The sequence below is a fragment of the Miscanthus floridulus genome, chromosome 8, assembly GCF_019320115.1.
Source record: "Miscanthus floridulus cultivar M001 chromosome 8, ASM1932011v1, whole genome shotgun sequence".
NCBI classification, from domain to species: domain Eukaryota; kingdom Viridiplantae; phylum Streptophyta; class Magnoliopsida; order Poales; family Poaceae; genus Miscanthus; species Miscanthus floridulus.
The window spans coordinates 206,382,141-206,406,799 of record NC_089587.1 but is presented as its reverse complement, the minus strand read 5'-3'; the positions used below and the strand labels follow the sequence as shown (position 1 = coordinate 206,406,799).

Below are 24,659 nucleotides of genomic sequence, written 5' to 3'. Positions count from 1 at the left end.
ACTGGCAAGAAAAAACCGCAGAGGGAGAGGGGGGCAAGAGATTGCCGTGGCGTCGTTCTCGTATCGTAGGCACCCCAAGAGCCAAGTGGAAGTGGGACCGGACGGACGGAGCATGTGGCGAAGCTGGAAATGGGGGGAAATTAAGGCCCCGTTTGGCCGGGTCTCGGTTTCTGCCTGTCGGCCGTACCTGGTACTGTTCACTAAAACCGTTTTTCTCTTCTTCTTTCCTCCCTCACAGACAGAGCCGGAGCCGAAGAAGCTCGTTTTTCGGGCTCCGGCTCCGCCTAGCATCTATCGGCCCATAGACGGTCGACAGGTGCAGGAGCCGGAGCCGCCGGAGCCCTACCAAATAGGCTCTAAATTACCATGCAGTTACCTTAATATAACCCGGCAAGCTCAGGTGTGGCAAGTGCAGTATGACTTGCTGTGCTGTCGTTTCAGGCTTTCGGCTTTCGGCTTTCGGCTTTCAGCTTTCAGCAACCTCAGGTGTGGCAGGCAGGAATGGACTTGGGCGCGGCAGATGTATGAAAAGGACAGTGCCGTGCAGGGCAGGGCAGCTCGCGATCCTGCATTTCCCGCCCTTCCGCTTTGGAGACACGGGCACACGGTAAATTTCAAAGACGGGAACTTTTTTACTGGAATACAGTATTATTTTCCAACGGAGATGGATTCTTCCTGTTAGATTCGTATACATGTCCCCGACAGACAGGTCCTAGCGTTTCCTGGAGCACACTGGTACAGAAGTTGCACTACAGAGTACAGACGATGGCTAAACTAAACGATCACCAGCCTTTTCGATTCTCGCGCTTCGATGGAGAAGAGAGCGCATGTGCACGGGGGGAACAAGTTGCTGAATCCGGGGGCCGAAATGAACAGAAGGCTAAGCGTGGGCCGCACAGAGCCCATGCTATGGAAGCTAAAATGCGGACCGCAGATGATTGGTGCCCCATTTGCGGCCAGTTTGTTGTGGGCGGGGCCCGAAAACCAGATTACGAGTTTATTTAGGGGTCGAAAGGATAAATATATTCAAGAGGAGGGTGAATTGATCTAATTCTAAAATTTTTTATAATAATTAAATCATATGGTTAGTTCAATTAACCCCTTGTGTCTAGAAAGTGTTTCTATTGATCTACCGCATAAAAGTTTAGCAACCTATGTTCCAATCCTACTCTAGCATCAATTCCACGAATGTAAATGGCAAGAATTGAATTGCCCAAAGTAAAGAGAGAAGGAGAAACGCGGCGATGTTTTGCCAAGATATCGGAGAGTCGTCACTCTCCACTAGTTCTCGTTGGAACACCCGCGTAAGGGTGTAGCTCCCCCTTGATCCACGTAAGGATCAAGTGCTCTCTACGGGCTGATTCTTCGACACTCCGTCGCGGTAAATCACCCACAACCGCTCACAACTTGAGTTGGGTCATCCACAAGCTCCGCCGGATGATCATCAAGCTTCAAATCACCACCAAGCCGTCTAGGGTGACGGCGATCACCGATAGTAACAAGCACGAACTCTCACTTGACCACGATAAGCCTAATGAAAAGGGTGGATACACACTTTGCTACTCTTGCTTTCACTAATGAGGGCGCTCTTTGGGATTCTCAAATCTCAATCACCTCACTAGGACCTTGCTCTTCTTGGCACTCTCAACGGTGTTTCTCAGCTGTTGGAATAAGCAAAAGTATCCCCTCACACGAATGGAGAAAGTATTTATAGACCCGTGTTCAAAACGAATCGTTATGTGTCTCTGCGGGGTGACCGGACGCTCCAGTCATGTTGACCGGATGCTCCGGTCAATTCTCCTTGAACTCCAGTGTTTAAGTTGTGACCGGACGCGTTCGGTCACGATTTTCCCTTTTTGGAACCTTACTAGAGTCGACCGGACGCTGGCACCCAATGTCCGGTCGCTCACCTCTCAGCGTCCGGTCGCACTAGACGAAATCACCTTGATCAAATGAACTGACCGGACTCTGCGCTAGCGTCCGGTCACACCGGAACCAGCGTCCAGTCAGTATTTGACCCTCCATTCACTTCCTACTCTCAATCATACGTTAATGAAATTTGCTCCAATTGATCTAAGGGCTTTTTAGGAGCTACCTAGTGCTAGATTTAGCTAGTGTGCACCACACTTAACCCACTAGACTCACCTAGGTCAAGCTACCCGTACATACCCCCCTTAATAGTACGTCCAAAGGAAAAACAAAGTCCTAAACTACTCTAAGTGTCTCTTCAACTCCAAACGACACTTAGAACTAGTCCATCCTTAATCTTGTCCTCTATCCTTTGAAAACCAAAACGATTTCCATCGTAGGGGCATGACCACCATGATAGCCCAATCAATTTCTATTACCGTGATCTAACATAATTGCCTCTGCAAAACACACGTTAGTCACAGTAATCACGTATTGTCATTAATCACCGAAACTCAACTAGGGGCCTAGATGCTTTCAATCTTCCTCTTTTTGGTGATTGATGACAATACCACCTTGAGTATATGAAAGAGATAAGGTTTTTAACATGCTTAGTTCATATAAGCTTTTGATAATAAGAACAAAAATGTTAGGCAAGCTTATATGACCTAAGCCAATATGATGTACTCAAAAGATATGAAATAAGCATGAGTACAAGTAATAAAGTTCATTTGCATCGGAGTAAAACACGGAAGCAAAGCAAATGAACATAACACAAGTGATATGACATATAAATAATTCAAAGTAGAGAGCACACATGTCAAATATCACGATCACGTAGATATCACTATCACATAAATATAGTTCGATAAATAAAAGTAAACACACGAATACATAATAGTGTATCACGAATGTATAATAGTGTATCACACATAAAAAGCCAAATGTAATAGATAAACTCTCCTTAAATATGTCGCTCCCCCTAAGACTAACATACTTGATCCCTCTCCCCCTTTGGCGTCAAACACCAAAACCTAAGGCTCGGTCGACGGGGCTGCAGCGAACGAGTCGGGTGCTGAGATACGAGGAGCGAGCTAGAACTATGTGCCATCATCATCTGATCCTAAGCTCTGAGCTGTCTGACCCTCTGTAGCTGGAAGCGATGCTGAAGCAGTTTGGGTCGGATCAGGGACTGGTGCGGCCTGAGACTCTGGAGATATGACTGTAGCAGACGGCTCTGATGATGCAACTGAAGAAGGGAGCATCTCTATAGTCCCGGTAATAGGTGCAACTATGAAAGGACCTGGGATATGAAGATATGGCAAAGTAGGTTGCCCTGTCAACTCGCTGAAGGTAGCACCAAGGCTCCTGGAACTATAGTATCTGGCATAAGCAGCGAGGAAGTCTGAGCCAGTGTGAAGCCCGTCTAAAGAGGTGTGAACTACGGGGCTAGCACTGGCGAGGCAAACCACTGGGACACTTGCTCTATAGGAGAAGGAAATTGTGCTGGTGGTTGTCCCTGACTATGAAGCCCACTAGCCTATAAAGCTAGAGTCGTAGAAGTGGTGGCAGGCTGGCTAATCTATGGTGAAGGCTATGGCGGTGGAGCCCCAATAGCTGTCACAACATGCTGCATAAACCCAAGTAGTTGCTACTGCATGAGAAGCTGCTGCTGATGCATGGCCTGCTGCTACTGCTGGATTGCCTGCTGCTGTCTCTAGAACTCATCCTGTCGAGTCTAAAACTATGCAAATGTAGCAGCGGTCTCCTAAGCCTGGCGAGCCTAATCCTGCCTCATCCGCTCAAGTATAGCAAGTAGAGCGGGGTCTGTCTGCAGTGCAGGTAGAGCTAAACTGGAGCTACCGGTCTCATGGTCATGTCGTCGAGGAGGCATCTGAGGGATATCCCTGTAGTCATCATCTGAGCTATCGTTGGGGTCACTCTCAACCATCCCCTCCTACTGAGCATCTAACTGCTCCTCCTCAATAGCTGATATGCCTCTGATGGTCTCATCCTATTGGGCTACAGTCTCTAGCACCTCTGGACGATAGCATGGCTAGCTGGGTGTCCTCACTGCACTATGACGGATCATCTAAGTCATGTTGTATGTAGGGAACTCTGTAGTAGTACCACTATACTCTGGCAGCATCTCAGGTGGCCTCACAGTAACTACCCTATGGATCAAGAATGTAATCCAGTGAGTATATGGTAGCTGCCTATGACCCCTGAACCCCTCTATAATAGTATCCTCCATCTCTGATAGAAGGAGATCCCAAATGTTAAACACAGTCTGTTGTATCAGAGAGTTCTATAGTCATAGTTGTATGGGAGTCAAGCCCACGTGATACCCCATCCTCGGAAGCAGGGTCCTCCTCATAATAGCATCAAGCACTCTAGCAGTAGGAGTGAGATCATTGGGTGTCCTACTTGACCCCTCACCGAAAGGCTCTATGAAGCAATAGCGGACTAGATCTGTAGGGGGGCACAAGACCACCGTAAGAGCATCTAGGAGACGTTGTCTATCCATATAAAACCTCAAGTAGCCAAATGGGCTGCTCCTGAAGCCTAAGAATCTCCCTAACCCTAAAGCTCATTAGCATGTAATCTCTGCCTCTGAATGCAAAGTGTATAAATATGTGCTGCGGGTCAATCCATAGTGTAGCATAAAACTCACGGACCCAAGATGGAACATATAAGTCTGTCTATCCAAGTAAATCTGTCAGTCCTAGCAAGTAAGATAGGTAAGGGCGAATATGTTATCCTGCTGCTACTACAATGGACTCAATATTGCACACCATCTGAGATCTGAAAATTGCCCCACTGTTAAGATATACATTATAAAAATCTTCCTGCAGTGGTGTGTAGAAGCCCTCTGAAGCTTGGTCATCTCTCCTCGGTGGAAATCACTGCTCAAAGTCCACAAATCTGAGCTGCTAAATCTACTTGGCCGTGGTGGTCCTCAAATCTAAGCAAGTCACTAGAGGTGGACCCTGTGGTCTAGGTGACGGACGAGAACCCCTCTGCTGTGTCTCTGTCCTTGGTGTCACCTAGGTACGGGTACGACTAGAGCGGCGAAGCTGTGGTGTCGGCTCTGTCTCCTCTGCATGCTCTCCCTCCTAAGGCTGCTCGGTCTGCTGTGCCTACTGCTGTGACTCCCCCTGAGGCTGACTCTCATCAATAGTGACACATTGTCCTCCAACCATGGCTGTCCCAGCTAGACCATCATGATGACGCTCAACCTCCTAGACAGCGGCCCTTTGTGCTAGAGAAAGCTGCTCTGCAATCACTACACCACTCCTAGCACCTCCTGCCTCTGCACGCTCTGTGGCGGCTGCAACTATGGCTGCTCTAGCTGTATCGACATCAGGATACTTGCGCGTCTTCGTCGCCTTGCCTTTTGTATCTGTAGGTAGCCGAGGCAGGGGCCTCGGATCCTCATCATCGGGACCTCCTCCAACATTCTTGACACGAGCCATCTTATGAAGCTGAAAAGAATAACTACCGCTAACAAAGATCAACTGCCAACTGTCATTTGCGAGGCTTGGCCTCGATCTGTACTCGCGAGCTTGGCCCCAAGTTGACTGACAACTGCCATTGAGACCTTAGAAACATCGACTCGTTGCACGATGGAATATATCGGATATATAAATAATTATAATAAATCTAGAGATACGAAACCCTAAGAAGCAAGCAATTAGGTATGAAATTAGAATCGAGGGCTTGCTACCTGATGAACTGGCGAACCGAAGAACAAGGAACGGATCATGGAGAACCACCGGGATGGCAATTTAGGGTTAGGGTTGGCACTGCATGGTGAATGTGGCATTGTTGGGGAAAGGCGGTGGCTCTGGTGGCGCTGTTGCGGCAATGTAGGCGCAAGGGGCTGCTCTGGTGGCGTAGGAACAGAGCACGGTGGCGCTAGGGCATGGCTTGGGCGAGCTATGGTGTGGACACAGCGGTGCAGCACGGCGGCGCACGGGTGCGGAGAGATGTGGCTGTGCAGCGGCACTGGCATAGAGGCACGGGCGCGGGAGAGGTGCTGGCTCATCGGCGGTGCGTAGCCGAGGCACGAGCAAGGGAGCAGTGCGGGAAGCAGTGGCATAGAGCACGGCGCATCTAGGGTTTGGCGATGACGGCGAGGATGCAGGGCTAGGTCAAGGCGGCACTGCGGTTATATGAGGTGGCCCATCATGACAGATAAGGAAATGGAGAAAAGAGTTGGAATCCCACACGATATCTACCAGACGCTGTCACCTAGAGTCTGGTCAATTACAGAGAGGTCCAAAACCTCTAGAGCCGTGACTGGACATGTCCGGTGAACCCCAACCGGACGCAGCCAGAGTCCGGTCCTCACTGTCTTGATCGCCTTCGCTTGATCGGACGCTGAACCACCATCTGACCAGACGCTGAACAGCAGAGTTCGATCACTCCATCGTAGCAGGTTCACCTCCTACGAACTGACTGGACGCTGGACATCAGAGTCTGGTGCAGCATCCGGTCACTCTTTTTCCAGCAAATCTTCAAAGTCTTTCGTGCTGCCTGTTCCCAATCAAGTCCCAACTTCAATAAGATCCAAATAAACACCAATTGGGACTGATATGAGTGATCTCTCTCAAACCCTCAATTTTTTCAAAATATTTTGCCTCAGGCTATAATTCTTTTTAAGAAAATAGGAATAAGAAGGCAATTGAAGATAAACGACAAAGCAACATTCATGCATATGCAATGCAATACTTAAAAGTAAATCTAGTTGCTTGTCAAGTTTGATCCAAGGTTAAGCTTCTTCACAAGCTTTTTGGCGGTTATCTTAACTATGTTAGACAAGCTCTAAGTGCATTACCATAAAGTAAACATATTGTATATTACAATGCAATGCAATGCAATACAAGGGACACCACAAGCTCATTTTCTAGTGAAGTTGCTAAAATCAAGAACATTGAGCTCATTCCACAATCGATAAAAAGTCGCCTCATCTAGCGGTTTAGTGAAGATATCCGCTAAGTGATCCTCAGTCCTTACACCTTCTAATGAAATATCATTCTTTGCAACATAATCTCTAAGAAAGTGATGACGGATATCTATGTGCTTGGTGCGAGAGTGTTGAACCGGATTGTTTGCAAGTTTTACTGCACTTTCATTGTCGAACAAAAGAGGTACTTTTTCTAGAACTACACCATAGTCTAGCAAAGTTTGTTTCATATAAAGAATTTGTGCACAGCAAGCACCCATGGCAATGTATTCCGCTTCGACGGTGGATAAAGCCACACTATTTTGTTTCTTGGAGAACCAAGACACAAGTAATCTACCAAGCAAATGGCACCCTCCGAATGTGCTTTTTATATCTACTTTGCAATTGGCATAATCCGAATCGAAATAGCCAACTAACTCAAATATAGCTCCTTTAGGATACCAAAGGCCAATGCTTGGTGTGTGCTTAAGATACCTAAGGATTCTTTTAACAGCAATCAAATAAGTTTTCTTAGGATTAGCTTGAAATCTAGCACACATACACACACTAAACATGATGTCGGGTCTAGATGTGGTTAAATATAACAAGCTACCAATCATAGAATGATAGAGAGTTTGATCAACCATGTTACCTCCCTCATCTAGGTCGAGATGTCTATTTGTTGGCATTGGTGTCTTGATTGGCTTACATTCATCCATCTTGAATCTCTTGAGAAGATCATTTGTATATTTCTCTTGAGAGATGAGAATCCCTTCTCTCATTTGCTTGACTTGAAAACCAAGAAAGAATGTAAACTCTCCAATCATTGATACCTCGAACTCCTTCGACATCAATTCACCAAACTCTTTGCAAGAATCTTCATTTGATGATCCAAAGATGATATCATCAACATACACTTGATAAATGAAGATATGTCTATCAAGCTTCTTGATAAATAGTGTGGTGTCAACCTTTCCATGGTGAAGCCCTTCTCAATGAGGAAGTCCCAAAGACGTTCATACCAAGCTCTTAGGGCTTATTTAAGCCCATATAACGCCTTGGACAACCTATAAACATGATTAGGATATCTAGGGTCTTCAAACCCAGAAGGTTGATCAACAAAGACTAGTTCATTAATAAAGTCATTTAAAATACACTTTTCATATCCATTTGATATAGTTTCATTTCATGATGTGATACATATGCAAGGAGGATACGAATGACTTCTAGTCTTGCAACCAGTGCAAAGGTCTCTCCAAAATCCAAACATTCAACTTGAGAGAACCCCTTTGCAACTAGTCTTGCCTTGTTCCTCACAACAACGCCTTGATCATCTTGCTTGTTGCGGAACACCCACTTTGTTTTAATGACTCTTGCACCTTGTGGTCGCTCTTCAAGAGTCCACACTTCATTGCAGGTGAAGTTATTCAACTCTTCATGCGTGGTGTTTATCCAATCCGGATCTTGAAGAGCTTCTTCTACCTTAGTAGGCTCAAAGCAAGAGACAAAAGAGTGATGTTCAATAAATGAAGCAAGCTTTTGAGAATGAGTTATTACTCTCTTTCATGGACTTCCTATGATGAGATCTTATGGATGAGCTTGTAGTAGAGGTGAATTTCTTCTATCAACCATTTGAGGGGGAGGTTGTGGAGCATCAACATCTTGTGCTTGTACCACCATTTGCTCATGGGAGACATGAGTGTCTTTATTTTCTATTCTCCCATCTTTTTCATCATCTTGTGGCACATTTGATGAAGAAGGTGGACTGATCACTTATACACTATCTTCATCATCATTAGGCTTGATGTCTCCAACCAGAATATTCTTTATAGCCTCCCTCAATGGTTTATCACCTACATCATCAAGATTCTCATGCGCTCCTTGGGAGCCGTTAGATTCATCAAATTCCACATAATATGTTTCTTCAACCAAGCCGGTGGCATGATTAAATACTCTATATGCTTTGGACTTTGATGAGTAACCAATAAGAAAACCAATATCACAACGTCTTTGAAACTTCCCTAGGTGTTGTCGCTTCTTGTAGATATAGCATTTGCAACCAAACACCCTAAAGAAGGAGATGTCTGGCTTCTTCCCATTGAGCAACTCATAAGGTGTCTTGCCAAGAAACTTTTGAAGAAATAGGCGGTTGGATGCATAGCATGCGGTGTTGATAGCTTCTACCCATAGAGTTTTGGGAGTGTTGTATTCATCAAGCATTGTTCTTGCTAGTGTGATCAATGTCCGGTTCTTTCTCAACTATACCATTTTGTTGAGGAGTATATGTTACGGAGACCTCATGCTTGATCCCAACTTCATCACAATAGGCTTCTATGTTTGTGTTGTCAAATTCTTTACCGTTGTCACTTCTAATCTTCTTGAGCTTCACTTCAAATTCATTTTGTGCTCTCTTGGCAAACTTCTTGAAGCATGATGCAACTTTGGATTTGTCATGAAGGAAGAATACTCATGTGTATCTTGAATAGTTATCAACAATCACAAGACAATAAAGATTTCCTCCCAAACTCTTATATGTTGTTGGTCCAAATAAGTCCATATGAAGGAGTTCTAGCACTCTTGTGGTTGATATGAAAGCTTTTGTTGGATGAGTATTTGCAACTTGCTTGCCGGCCTGACATGCACTACAAAGCTTGTCCTTCTCAAACTTCATATCCTTCAACCTTCTCACTAAATCATTCTTCATTAGCTTCTTGAGTGAGCTTATCCCAACATGAGCAAGTCTTCTATGCCATAGCCACCCAATTATTATTTTGGTGAATAAGTATGTCTTCAAGTTAGCATCTTCAGAGGTAAAATCCACTAAATATAGGTTGTTGTATCTAAATTCTTTGAATATTACTTGATTATCATCCTTTTTAGATACAACAACTTCCTTCTCGGTGAACAAGCATTGGAAGCTAAGATCACACAATTATCCAATGGATAGCAAGTTGAAGCTCAATGAAGCAACATATAGCATATTTGAGATTGAATGATCATTTGATATTGCTACTTTGTCCAATCCTTTAACCTTGCCCTTTGAATTATCTCCAAATATGATTCTTTCTTGTCTATCTACTTCTTTATCTAGTGAGGTGAATATACGAGGATCACCTGTCATATGTTGTGTGCAACCACTATCAATTACCCAATGACTTCCACCGGTCTTGTAGTTCACCTATACATAAGAGATCAAGCTTTAGGAACCCAAACTTGTTGAGGGCCCTTCACCTTCTCAAGAAGTGACTTTGCTACCCAAATTTTCTTAGGCCTATTCTTGTTGGGAGGTCCTAAAAACATGACTTTTATCTTTCCACTAGAATCCTTTCTAAGCATGTAATAAGCATTGAAAGCAAAAGGTCTAGCATACTTGGGCAAGGGTTGTGGTGGTGGAGTTTGACATTCATGGACAAAATGGCCTTCTTGTCCACACTCAACACATCTCTTTGGCTATGGCTTTGACTTATGTTGTTATTGAGCTTGAGCCTTCTTATCTTGGTTTGCCAAGTACCTAATACCACTTCTATTTATCTTCATGATGGTGTTCATTAGTAGCTCAGTTTGAAGATGCTTGCCTCTTATGAATTTGCTCAATTCAATCTTAAGATGCTCTTACTCCAACTTGAGCTTCTTGTTCTCTTCCTTGAGTGCATCATTGTTTTTCTCTTTCTTGAGTTTCTTGTTCTCTTCTTTGAGCTTCTCATTCTCAAGAATCAAGTCACCATCATGATCAAGAGTTTCTAGCACTATAGTATTGGTGGTTTTGAGCTCTTCAAGATCTTTCTTTAGCTTTTCATTGTCATTCTTAAGCTTGACATACTCATCATAATTATTGGTCTCAACCACTTGCTTGCCCTTGCTACTAGAACTTTGCTCAATGCTCTCAATGATCAAATCATCACATGATGTACCTATATCAATCTTAACAACATCGTTAGTAGCATCATGTGACTCATTGGATAAATATTCTTAAGCAATGACAAGATTATCATGATTAATCTTGAGAGTTGTATATTCATCTTTTAGCATATTATGGCTAGTGATGAGCTCATTATGTATCCTCTCAAGTTTATCATGTTTTTCTTTAAGCTCTTTCTTAGAAGATTTGAGCTCCTTGAGTTTAGATGATATAGCATCATTTGCTTCTCTAAGCTCAATACTAGCCTTTTCAGCTATATCACATTTAGCTAAAAGAGAATCATTCTTAGCTTCTAGCTTGTTATTCTTAGCTCTAGTCTTTCTAATGATCCTAGTATATTTGTTTAGCAATTTGACAAGTTCATCATATGAAGGTGATTAAAATTCTTTATCATCACTATCACTATCACAATCATCATTGTTAGCATGATCATCACTACTACTATCATCATCATTTGATACCTTTCATTCACCCTTAGCCATAAGGCATAGGTGTGTAGAGGATGATAGCGGTGGTGTTGATGAAGATGATAAAGAGTCAATCACAATGGCGATCACCTTCTCATTATCAATATCATCATCGGATGAGTAACTTGATGAATCAATGTTCGTGAGCTAATCACCGATGATGTATGCCTTTCCACTTTTCTTCTTCTTGTGGAATTCCTTCTTCTTGCCATCCTTCTTCTTATATGGCTTGTTTTTCTTCTTCTCATCTTCTTCTTCATTACTTGAGTCATCTTTTTTGCCCTTTTACTTATTCTTGTACTTGTCTTTCTTGGGCTTTGTGTATTGGTGTGCTAGATGACCAAGTTCTCCACAATTATAGCAATCCATCTCTGAGATTGGCTTCCTTCTAGAGCTAGTGAAGAACTTCTTTTTCTTACCATCAAACTTGATGCCACTCTTGTTAAGCTCCTTTAGCATCTTGGAGGTTCTTCTCACCACGAGAGCAAGACTTGCATCATCAATTTTATCATCACTTGAGCTCTCATACTCAAGCCTTGCTTTGCCCTTCTCTTGGCTAGCTTTGAATGCTAAGTCCTTGTCTTTCTTCTTAGTAGAGGACGAGCCATGTTGTGGTGTGATGTGCATGTACATCTCATGAGTATTGATCTTTTCCAAGATTTGTGTCGGTGTAGCGGTGGAAAGATCACCTTGATGAAGCACGGTCACAATATGCCCATATTTGTCAATGGGGAGGATACTCAAAATCTATCTTACAACATTGGATGGTTGCATTTGAGTAAGTCCAAGCCCATTGACTTCCTCTACAAGAATATTCAAGTGTGAGTATATTTCATTAGCACTCTCTTTGAGAAGCATCTCAAATGAATTTAGCTTTTTCATGACAAGATGATAGCGTTCCTCACACTCGCTCTTTGTTTCCTCATGGAGCGCACAAATATCCGACTATAGTGCATGGGCGTCTTTGTGGTATCTCACCTGGTTAAACACATCTTTGCAAAGGCCTCTAAAGATGGTGTTTTGGGCCTTTGCATTTCATTTCTCATAATTCACCTCATCGCCTTGTAGGTGTGTAGCATCCCGAGGTTTTGGGAAGCCTTGTGAGGTGGCTCTAAGTATTCCAACATCTAGAGCTTCTAAATACGCCTCCATGCGGATTTTCCAACCCCTCAAATATAGGAGAAGGATCATCCCCGTGAGACATCTTTCTCTAAATGGTTAAGTCTAAAAATGTGAGCATGAGACTATGATACCAATTGAAAGGATCAAGATGCCCAAGAGGGAGGATAAATTGGGTTAATTCTAAAATTCTTTGCAATAATTAAACCCTACGGTTAGCCCAATTAACCCCTTGTGTCTAGAAAGTGTTTGTATTGATCTACCACACAAAAGTTTAGCAACCTATGTTCCAATCCTACTCTAGCATGGCAATTCTATGAATGTAAATGATAAGAATTGAATTGCTCAAAGTAAATACTCAAAGTAAAGAGAGGAGGAACGCGACGATGTATTACCGAGGTATCAGAGAGTCGCCACTCCCCACTAGTCCTCGTTGGAGCACCCGTGCATGGGTGTAGCTCCCCCTTGATTCGTGCAAGGATCAAGTGCTCTCTATGGGTTGATTCATTGACACTCCATCGCGGTGAATCACCCACAACCGCTCACAACTTGAGTTGGGTCATCCACAAGCTCTGTCGGATGATCATCAAGCTCTAAATCATCACCAAGCCGTCTAGGTGATGGCGATCACCAAGAGTAACAAGCACGAATTCTCACTTGACCACGACAAGCCTAATGAGAAGGGTGGATGCACACTTTGCTACTCTTGCTTTCACTAATGAGGGCTCTCTTTGGGATTCTCAAATCTCAATCACCTCACTAGGACCTTGCTCTTCTTGGCACTCTCAACGGTGTTTCTCAGCTATTGGAATGAGTAAAAGTACCCCCTCACACGAATGGAGGAAGTATTTATACACCCGTGTTCAAAACGAACCGTTATGTGCCTTTGCGGGGTGACCGGACGCTCTGATCATGTTGACCGGACGCTCCGGTCAGTTCTCCCTGAAATCCAGTATTTAAGTTGTGACCGGATGCTGGACAATGTCCGGTATGCACTGACCAGACACGTTCGGTCACGATTTTCCCTCTCTGGAACCTTACTGGAGTCGATCGGGCGCTGGCACCCAGCGTTCGGTCGCTCACCTCTCAGCGTCCGGTCGCACCAAACGAAATCACCTTGATCAAATGAACTGACCGGACTTTGTGCCAGCGTCCGGTCACACGGGAACCAGCGTCCGATCAGTATTTGACCCTCCATTCACTTTTAACTCTCAATCATACGTGAATAAAGTTTACTCTAATTGATCTAAGGGCTTTTTAGGAGCTACCTAATGCTAGATTTAGCAAGTGTGCACCACACCTAATCCACTAGACTCGCCTAGTTCAAGCTACCCGTCCATACCTTTCTTAATAGTACAGCCAAAGGAAAAACAAAGTCCTAAACTATTCTAAGTGTCTCTTCAACTCTAAACGACATCTAGAACTAGTCCATCCTTAACCTTGTCGTCCATCCTTTGAAAACCGAAACAATTTCCATCGTAGGGGCATGACCACCATGATAGCCTAATCGATCTCCATTACCGTGACCTAACTTAATTGCCTCTGTAAAACACACGTTAGTCACAGTAATCACGTATTGTCATTAATAACCGAAACCCAACTAGGGGCCTAGATGTTTTTAGGGGTGTTTGGGTCTAGAGACTAAAGTTTAGTTGTTGTCACATCGGACATTTGGATGCTAATTAGAAGTACTAAATATGAGCTAATTATAAAATTAATTGCACAGATGAAGACTAATTTGTAAGACGGATCCATTAAGCATAATTAATCTATCATTAGCACATATTCATACTTGATAGGGCTCGGTTCCTACCCGGTTACAAATGCTTTTCATGGCCGTTCATACTATTTTAGTTGAAAAAGATCCGATAAAAATATTTGATAGGGCTTGGGTTTTATATAACCAAAAGTATCTCTAAGCTTCTAAAAATTATGGATAAATTTTAAACATACATTGAGATAAAAAACAAAATAAAAATATTTAAAATTTGTGAAAGTATCTCTAAATTCTAAAAATTTCAGATTTAACTCTAGAAAAAAGGAAAAGTAAAAAGTAAAATCTTAAAACATTCTAATTGATGTCTTAAACACGTTTTGAAATTATTCTGCGCACAATATGCAACCAGCATAAATGCATTCATCATTAAATTTATGTTGCATTCTTCTAGTTGCATCTAATATTTTTATTGCGAAAAGTTTTCTAAACGCATTTGGACATCAACTAGAATGTCTTGGAAATTTTTTAGGTTTTTAATTATTTTCTATTTTCATAAAGCTAAATATATTTTTAAAGCCTTTAGAGATATTTTCATGAGCTCTAAATATTTTATTGGGCTTGTCACATCACAATTTTTCTCTTGTATTTATTGAAATATTTTAAAATCTTGAGAAACATTTTTCATAGTTTAGAAAGCCTAATCGAGTATTTGCCAACTTTTTTAAAACTAAAAACGATTAATGACCGGTATAAGAAGATAATTTAAATTATTTTAAAGGATAAGATGTCTAGAATGAAATTCGATAAAAATATCACCATGATAATTCAAAGAGGTAAAAGATACTTTTTTTGTGTCTTGTAATTTTTAATTTTCTTCTTAGGCCGAAAGGAAGAGCTGCTTTATGGCCCAAAAGGAAGAGCTGCTTTACAGCCCAGTCTTTAATACAGTCGGGCCCATTGACACCAACTCCTAGAATGTTTAGTTGCTACCTATACAGAAAACCCTATACAGTCTCCAACTACAGACAAGTGACAGAACAACAGAGGTCGCTGAACGTCAAAAATGCTATTTTGCTAGTCACTCTTACAGACAATGACAGTTCACAATTACCGAGACTCAGCAAGTCAACAGCAGCAGCAAACATATCACGAAACTTAACAACTACCGGCACAACAAAAGGCTCTACAAACAAAAATCCATACTTCTGGTTGGGCTCTCCACAGATGATCTTCAGCTGCTTTCTCAGCCAATGCTGAGCTCAAGGGTCACTACTCGTGTTATCGTGTAATTGTGTTAACGGTATCGGCTGCAGCAAGTGGATATATACAGGTGGGGCCAAGAGGCGTCGTCTCATCTCTACCTTTACATAGCTGCTAACTGTTATCAGACCTGGTAGACCATTCCTACCTCCAGAGTGGAGGCATGGGGTATGTTCGCAGCGTATGCAGGACCACGGCTGTTTTTCCTCAAGAACTCGTAGAAGTTTATCACAATTTGCTTTATGAAACTTGACCCGCTCTTTGCCTTCATGTACGAGTGACCCAGGATGAAGGACATGCCTGCCTCCCTAGCGTCCATGAGCTCCTGCAGCTCGCGGCGTACCTCACCGTCCACCTGAGCACTCTTCGGTATCATGAACCTTGCTTTCTTTCGCTTGGGTGCTGCATCGTGTGGGTCTATCTCCTTATGAGGGGATATGGATGCATCAAGTTCTCCATCCTCTTCCAACATATTAATTCTAGTACTGATGGTGGACAGCTTCTCGGAGGGCTTATCTGTGTCCTCCACGAAGCCATTCTTGTCGTATTCCCCACTGCTGCGGATGAACTCTGCAATGTTGCTGACTAGCTCCTTCTCGAACTCTAGGTCATCCTTCTGCACGTCGCGATAACCATATCTGACAATGACCCTGTATAGCCTATACTCTTTTGGACCAATGCGACCCACCAGAAATCGTTCCTCAGGTTCCACATGCGGCACAGGAACTGATTTGACACAGAGAAATACCAGTACCTGATGAAAAACAATTGTGAGAATTCTACAACTTACATCCATAAACTGACTCATGCACTGATGCTGCTTATTCAGATCTCTGGGCAGTGCATTAAGAAAAACTGTTGCTTGATATGTTTATGAACTATGAAGTGATAAGTTACCTGGTGAAACGCAGGCAGATTGGTGACAAAGTGGGAGAAGATAGCTGGAATTCCAGACATTAGCTCTGTATGTATTAGCCCAATGCCTCGAACGCGAACAATGCCCAGTGAAGGACCAAGGTTTAAGAGCCAGTTTACTGAAACCTTGTTTTGCACATCGAACTCATACTTCTTTATTGTGCCATAGTGCCAGACACACATGACCACCATAAATATGAAGGAGAGAGTAATAGGAACCCAAGCACCTTCATGAAACTTGACAAGGGAAGCTGAGAAGTAGATTACTTCGATCGTGCCAAAGAAAAGCAGGAAACCAAGGGCAAGGAAGATACTCTTGTTCCAGCAAAGCACAATAACGAGTGACATTAAGCAAGTGGTAACAAGCATAACAGTTATTACTGCCAACCCTGTATCAAAAAAAATGGGCGAAACCACAACAATTCTATATGAGGTTCACTTCAATGTATGAAGAACTATATGAATCTGAGTTTTTTTTTTACCTTGTGCATTTGCCAAGTGCTTTGTGTCTCTGAAGCCAATAGTAACAGCCAGGCAGAGTATCATCAGCATCCAATTGATTTCTGGTATGTATATCTGACCATGCACTGTCGAGGATGTGTGCACAATCTTCACTCCAGGGAAACAACTTAATGAAGAACACTGCTTGATGATTGAAAAGGTTCCAGTAATAATTGCCTGACTCCCAACTACAGCTGCTAGTATAGCAATCACCAGAACAGGCCATCTGAGTGTTTCTACAAACAAAGTTGCATACATCAGTGCTTCGAAGCATGCAGGTCTTTTTTAATGGAATTCTGTAAAAACAAATTACTACTTTAATAATAACATTTTTTAAAGAAAAAAAAAAGACAAGGGAAGTTAAAGAAATTACCTGGTACTGACACATAAAAGCCAATATGATAACTGCTCTCAATGTTGTGATGTTGTGAAATAAAAGCTGCTTGTCCCATATAAGCCAATACAAGTGCAGGATAAACCACGGATATGAATGCAATCTGTCGGGATTTTTTTAAAATCGTTAAGAATTTGAAGACAGTTCAACATTTACGTTTTCCTTTTTCAAGTGTGGTGAGTAGCACAATCAAGATTCGGAGACCAAGAGAATGTTGATATCTCTAGGATACGGAGTATGAATATAAAGAATTACAGAAATGCTGACAAAACTTAAACACACATCGAGTACAGATACAAACACGCATCAAGTACAGATACTTGGTTGAGCTTTCAAAGAAACAAGTAAATTAATAGTGTGGTTTGCATGAAAATTTAAATATTCCAACCCTATAATTAAAAGATTTCAGTCAAGAGGCAGATGCTTTCAGGAAAGGAACTGACTCAGCACAAAATTCAAAAAACTAAAAAAAAAAGGGCGTACCCAGTGCAGAGAGCTCCCGGTCTATGCGGGGTCTGGGCAAGGGTGCCAGTGGCAAGCCTTACCCTCACCTGTGCAATGCGAGGAGACCGCGACTCGAACCCGGGACCTTCCGGTCACAGGCGGTAAGACTCTACCGCTTGCACCATGTGGACTAAAAAAAAGTTTAAATGTTAAGGATAATTAGAAAAATAGACTAAGGATTCTTAGTGTGTTACAATTTTTCTACATTTGTAGAAGTCTAAATTATGACAGAGATATCCAAATACCATGAAAATAGGAGTTCTAATGAGAGTCGTGTAAACAACTGGAGTATCTTGTTAATTTTATTGTACAAAGAATAAGAACCGGAGGTAAACTAGATAAGATTTTATTAACAAGAAATAGGTGAACATTGGGAATCAGTAAATTCTGTAAATATAACACATAACAGTACTTGCTGTTGTAAGTTGTAACAAACTCGTCTATACCTGGATTGATGATTGTGAAAAATGTCCAAGATCTGCATACATAGCTTCAGAGCCTAAAAGTTTTACCAATAATAGAAAAAAAAGAGTGTCAGACTTCTGTCACTAGAATTCAGGTATTGCCGCAGTCAAACATTAAGCAACAACAGAGCCTAGCTTATCTGTACCTGTCACACAAAGAAGGATTCCACCCAGTGACATCCAGCCACCAGTTTGAGTCTTCCTGAGGAATTGATACATGTAGTATGGCGAGAGGGCTCGATAAACATGGTGGTCCCAGTGGATGATATTGTAGAGGCCTATTGCACTTATGCAGAGAAGCCAAATGCATACGATTGGTGCAAACAGAAACCCAACTTTGTGTGTGCCATAGTGTTGCAGTGCAAACAAGCATATAAGTATGGCACAAGCCACTGGAAGTTCTATATCTGCACATAAACAAGTTGCAGTAAACATCTCATAAGCATGGTACAATCGAACATAATACATAAAGCTGACTAAAACTAACACAATTGAACAGTAAATGAACCATTGGACTATATGCATTCTACCATGTGCTATATAGTATAGCAATAAACGCAAGCAATCAAAGAAAAGATTTAACATACATTTGTGTTGATCCTTTTCCAACGACAACTCAAGCCCAGATACAGCAGAAAACACTGCAAACGGAGCAACATCACTCGCATCAGAAACAAATATAATGCAATGAAGACCAACCATCCAAAACCAAGACTGGCAAGGGGTCCAACCTGAGACTGCAGGGGTGAGCACGCCATCCCCGATGACCATACATGTCCCGAGCAGTGCGAAGAGCAGCAGCAGCCGCTGCAGCACTCTGTACTTCTCCAGCACCGCCCTGACCCTGGACACGGGCCGCTCGCCCCGACGCCCGGTGACCTTCTCTTCCTCCATGAGCTCATCTCTGGTGCCACCGCCGGGCAGGAGGCCGGCGCGGACGTGGCGGCAGATGAGGGAGTAGAGCGCGAAGGTTCCGCCCTCCCCGCCGTCGTCGGCACGGAGCACGATGAGCACGTACTTGACGAGGGTGATGAGGGTCAGTGTCCAGAAGACGAATGAGAGCACGCCGTAGATCTCCTCGTTGCCCTCCGAGTGCTGGATGTCGTTGCCCGCAAAGGCGCTCTTGTAGACGTAGAGCGGCGACGTGGCCACGTCGCCGTACACCACCCCGAGGCTCTGGTACGCGAGCAGCAGCGTCGCGCGCCATGACTCCCCGCGCCGCTGCAGGAGAAGCAGCAAGCAAGCAGTCAGGAAAATGGAGGAGCAAGCCCCAAGCCCCCAACAGAGGAAACCGCTCCAAATCCAAGGACTCACCTTGCGTTGCGCCGCCTCCGCACCGCCGGCGGCCTCCAGATCCATGTCACTCCCCGGCCCCGCACGCGCGCCTCAATGCGTCACGCCACGCCTGCTGGCTTCATGGCAGCGAACCTCGAGGAATCGTCGGAAAGAAACAAGGAATCGGGGGCACCGAATCCAACCGCGGCGGCGCGTCGAACCAAGATTTGTCCGTCGGGCTTGGCCTGTAGCGAGCGGGAGGCCAACCAACCAACCAGGACAAGCGAGGCAAAGCAAGGCACACTCCGCACTCCTCCCCGTCCCCCCTCCTTCTAGTAGCTTCCCGCAAAGAACCACCTCGCGCAAGCAAAGCAAGCTCGCTCGCCCCCACGCCCGCCGCGCCTCTTAACTCACTATCAAGTATCAATCGCCCGTACGAAGCGAAACCGGGCGGTAACTCTCCTCGCTGAACGCGTACGAGAGCGCCACGACAAGCAAAAGCCAAAGCCCAAAGGGGTGGAGACTGGAGAGGTCTCTGGCGCTGGCGGGGAGGGCAACTAGCCAGCCAGCCAACCACGCGACGCGAGCGAGAGAGAGAGGGGAAGATAGGGACGCCGTTTGCCGTGGGCTCCTCTCCGATGCCGTGCCGCTCGCCCTACGGTTCTGGATTCCAAACCACCCTGCCTTTTCTTTTCTTTTCTTTTTCTGGGTGATGAAGTGGAGTGGAGTCAAGTGAAGCGAAGCACGCAGCTTCCGTTCTTGTAGCCGCGCGCCGCGGGAGGTGGCGCGCCGGCGAGGGGAGTGGAAGCTTGCGTGTGGCTACCGAACGGGACGGGACGCGTGGAGCCGGTTGCTTAGACTATCTTCAACACAGCTAAAACACGAGACATATTCGTTTTTTATTAACACTGTAGGTAAAAGATTTAACATCTATTTTTTTTCTTCTCCAATGATAAAACTCAAAAGACAACTATTTCTTGTCTTAAGAAGAGAGAATACTTAGATTTGTATTATACCTCTTCTAGTATCTAAAATAAGTCTTTCATATAAATACTCTATTGAAGACTCTGGCGATGTGTTGGTGATTCATTTTAAGTTTGGTTCCCAATGAATCTCGTGTCGTAGACAGCACTCAGCACTTGCTTGTCGCAACGGGCTTGATACGTCGTTGTACGTTTTGCCGGTTTTAGTGCCTTTTAGGCCCTAATCGAGTGACTTTTCTGGTTCCACTCCTTTTTGGGTGCACTTTTAAATGGCTGCCAGCAGTGAATTTATACGGGTTAGATAGGAATCTATCTTTGCCTTTATAAGTCGTATTTTTTTAGTTAATAAATAATTTTTTTTTTTTCACAGTAGCTCCGTTCGTCTTACTGAATTTTGGCTGAAACTGACTGAAAAATATTATTCTGGCTGAAATGTTGTGAGAGAAAAACACTGTTCTGCCTGAAAAAAAGAAGGCGAACAAACCGAATATAGGGGAAGCCGAACGAGGAGAATAAATCAACCAATAGTACTTTCAACTATGACTTATCAACTAAACGAATAGAACACGTGCTGTCGAGACGAAGCTTCGAAATTATATGCAGGCATATGATGGGAAAACATGAAAGCTAGCTTTTTTAAAACGAACGGGACAAGACTGTGTTAGTTTCATTTCATCGAATAAAGCATGAATAAATATACGAGTAAGCAGTGAACTATTTACATGAGAAGAAAAAAAACTACCAATAAGAGCAATTCCAACTCTATGAGACTCTATTTCCTTCGTAATTTTTAGAAATAGAGATTTTGGTGGAAAACACCCTATAACAGCTCTCTATTTTTTTTATTGTTAGGAATAGAGATTTTGGTGGAAAAAAACAACCTCCAACGGCTTCTTTAATTCTAAATATAGTCATCCTCTATTCTGAATTTCTCGCTAGCCAAAGATATACAGTGAGAATGACTCTCTTGAGTACGTAGAAGGTATATGAAAGCTGTTGGAGAATGAGAAGATATAGAAAACGATTTTTGTGCACATGGCTATATAAAATGATGATTTAGAGAGTGGATTTTAGAAAGGCTCATGCTAAACATCTCTCATGGCGCACGGGCTAGGTCGTTATCTATCTATAAATGAGCTAAAATCGAACCTCGTTTTATCTTTTTTCAATAAATAAAAAGACACTTAAAAATGGGCCCCGAATATAATATATATAAACAAAACAATAGCAGGCATAAAAGATAGACAATTTGATATAGAACCACCTGATAAAAGGGTTAATTGGATCCCTACTATTAAAATAGATTGGACGTGTCTGGAATACGCCACTATTTCTTTATCTAATAGGGCTGGTACTCTTATAATTTCTCCAAATCTTGAAATATACCATTTTGTACGCCGACACATCTTTGAGACAATATACAGGCATACAACCAACTCTGTTTTTTTTCTATGGACGAAATTGCATCTTCCTCCTCCCTCTCTCGCACTCACTGACACATGAAGCCCACATCAGCCCTATGGTGTATGTTTAAAGAAACTACGGTGAGTATTTCAAAATGAAACTACGGCGAGTATTTCTAAACGACTAACAAATCACAAAGGTGCCAAAAATGTTTGTTATGAAGTATGTTTAACTTGTATTTTTTACTTTGGTTTCTTTTAGATATCAAACAAATAGAATAATTATCAAGACCCTTAGAGCATCTTTTATAGTTTTTTTACAGAGCTAAACTCAGTTTTTAAAGCACCATATGTCACAGGTACAAACACACGCCAACACTCGTTGGGAACACTTTACATACAACTACACAACCAAAAGAAGAACTAAACAACCACTTCCGAGAAAAGAACAAAGAACCTAGCCATCCATCAAGGTCAAAAAGAACTATGAGCAATAATATTGTGCAACGGAGAGGAATAAAGTAGCGACGAAATCCGAGATAACGACGGGTCTTCCTTGCACGCCGCCGCCGGTGCCTGGCCCCAACGCCGCGCCGCACCGTGCCACCGCCTGGCTCCAGACCCACGTCGCCGCCAGCTCCCTGCCTAGTGCCATGCCCCTAGGTGGTGGCCCTCTAGAAGAGAGGTGACTCTCGGGCTGCTGAGCTAGCGCTGGTGGCCACCCAGGCCCCGGCGGCCACCGCTGAAAACCGCGGTCAACTGCTTCGGCCACGGCGCACCTCTCCTCTGATCTCAACGAGTGACGCGTGAAGGTCTGTGACAGTTCCTCGTCACTTCGCCGGAGCTACTGGTGGTTACACACAATCTGCTTGACGTTTGGCCGAGCTCTAGTAAATCTGGCCTTCTGAAGGCTCCGTCGCTGAAGCTTGCCATGGAGTCTCTACCATGGTGGTGGCAGCAAGTTGCAGTTCTATATTTGGCTCCCCTCCACCACCAGTGCCCTCTCCTGCGACAACTCTCCCATGGCATCTTTGATTAAAGCCTCACCCAGGCTTCGATGGAGCTCCCCGGCCTTAGCTTCCGTCCGGGCGTTGGGGTTCAAGCCGCCATCAGGGAAAGGTTTGGGCTTCCAGTCACTTCTTCTGGTGTTTCTTCTTCCGTCTTCTTTTTAGTTGCTTCTTTTGGTTGCTGCAAGTTTCGTCTCTGTTCTCTCTCGGTGGGTCTTCTTCTTTAGGCCACCATTGGAGGTGTTGCTCGGGATTTTAGCGCCCTTCAGCTAGGTCCCCATGTTTTCCGCTTCTCTCCTTCTTCCAAGGTTGTGGGTTTTCACATTTTCAAGTTGGTCAGCTTCGAGTGTTCTTGCTACAAGGTGTTGTTCCACCTTTGGGGTAACGGTGGCCCTCGATGGGACCTTGAGCTTGCAGCTTTCAACAGAGAAGAAGTTGATTCCTGGGTACCAGTGAAAGGTTCCATTCAAAGGTTGAATCACAAGAGCTTTACTGATGCAGTGAAATCCAGTATTCTAACAGGGGCAAACAGTCTTCCTATCAGGCAATCAGTCTTTAAGTGTATTATTTTCCTAGATAATGCCTAGGGCTCTCGTGTAGTTCATCCTGAACGACATCTCCATGGCCAACCTCAAAGCTCAAGTAGAAGGGCCTCGGTCAACAGTAGGAAAGCAGTCAACAGTGAGCAAGGGAAAACAACTGACCAGCATCTAGTGGATTTGAATTTGAATTTAGATCTCGGGAGTCAACCTCTCTCTGCTCTAAATCTATCAGAGACAAAGAGTCCCAGGATTTGCTCGCGGTGTTTCTTAGATAGACATGCAAGGAGAGACTGCAAGTCTGAGATTAGATGCCACAATTGCCTGCGTGGGGGACACGTTGCAGTTAATTGCCTTGGGTAGTGACGCCTAGATAGAGGTGTGGAGGGAATTAATCAGCAGGCCAAATAGGGCATTAAAGGGAAAGCTCCTCTTTGAGCAGCCCAAATGGTTCTCCATGGTAGCAAGCATGTCTCTTGGGCCTAGCGCGAGCAATCCACCAGTGTTTAATTCTTTTATAGATTGGTGTTGTGCTGGATTGGCACTTCAAACGGTGCCTGAGCTACCAGAGCCCAGGGTCATATCGTGGAATTTACCTCCCAAGCTTATGACTGATGGACCGAGCATGGTAGGGACCCGCACAGTAGAGAGTGCAACCTGGGTTAATGAAGTTTTAACACTGAGTGCTCCTACATCTTCCACTCCGCATGCTCCACCGCATCGTTTAGATGCTTGTCGCGACATTGAAGAAAACCCACTCGGCCTCAACTCATTACCGAGCAATTTGCTACCTCCGTCACCGATCATGGCTTTTCAGTGTGTAGACCCGATGCCCTTCTTGCCTTCTGGGATGCAGTGGGATGTAGTACCTAACAGGATGTTCATGGTGTGCACTGTGGCTCTTTCTCGTCCTCAACCACGCAATGAGAATGTGGCCATTGCAACTATTTCTCCTGTACCGGGTATTGCACTAAACTTTGCGGTGGTTAAGGAGATACTTAGAACATTTTTAGTTAATCAAGAGAGAGTCACAATTTTAGATATTCAGCAGACTCACCTAGGACAAGCTTTTGTTCATTTTGCATCTAATAATACTAGAAATACCTTTGTTCTAGAAAGCCCTCATCCGTTTGGTGATGTCAACATCTCTTTTACCTGCCATAATCAGGGGAGAAATTGGTGCAGGGTTAACTTTAATCGAGAAGTCCGGTTGATGCTTTTGGGATTTCATATGGATTACTAGAAGGATGAATATGTGGAAAAGTGATAGGTCCCTTTGGCAAAATAATTAGCTGGGTTATAGATGACAAGCACTTAGCTAGAATTCTTGTCAGAG

The 24,659-nt window shown here is 43.8% G+C and overlaps 1 protein-coding gene across 1 annotated transcript; it reads right to left on the bottom strand.

The window, feature by feature from the left end:
- Positions 1-15,125: 15,125 nt before the first annotated feature.
- On the bottom strand, positions 15,126-20,114 carry LOC136478024 (potassium transporter 25-like). The gene is made up of 9 exons (XM_066476346.1): positions 19,431-20,114; positions 18,848-19,337; positions 18,704-18,757; positions 18,263-18,523; positions 18,099-18,151; positions 17,128-17,251; positions 16,736-16,990; positions 16,236-16,642; positions 15,126-16,092 (listed from the first exon to the last, which is right to left on the bottom strand). The coding sequence occupies exons 1-9, from the start codon at positions 19,473-19,475 to the stop codon at positions 15,463-15,465; spliced, it is 2,319 nt and encodes a 772-aa protein (XP_066332443.1). The 5' UTR covers positions 19,476-20,114; the 3' UTR covers positions 15,126-15,462.
- Between the last annotated feature and the right edge of the window lie 4,545 nt (positions 20,115-24,659).

Bases quoted from the DNA above. Each gene is read 5' to 3' on its own strand.
- LOC136478024 (XM_066476346.1), bottom strand. From the start codon at position 19,475: ATGGATCTGGAGGCCGCCGGCGGTGCGGAGGCGGCGCAACGCAAG. The intron at 19,338-19,430 runs GTGAGTCCTTGG...CTTCTCCTGCAG, and splicing joins CGGAGGCGGCGCAACGCAAG to CGGCGCGGGGAGTCATGGCG. The intron at 16,991-17,127 runs GTAATTTCTTTA...CTTTGTTTGTAG, and splicing joins CTTTTATGTGTCAGTACCAG to AAACACTCAGATGGCCTGTT.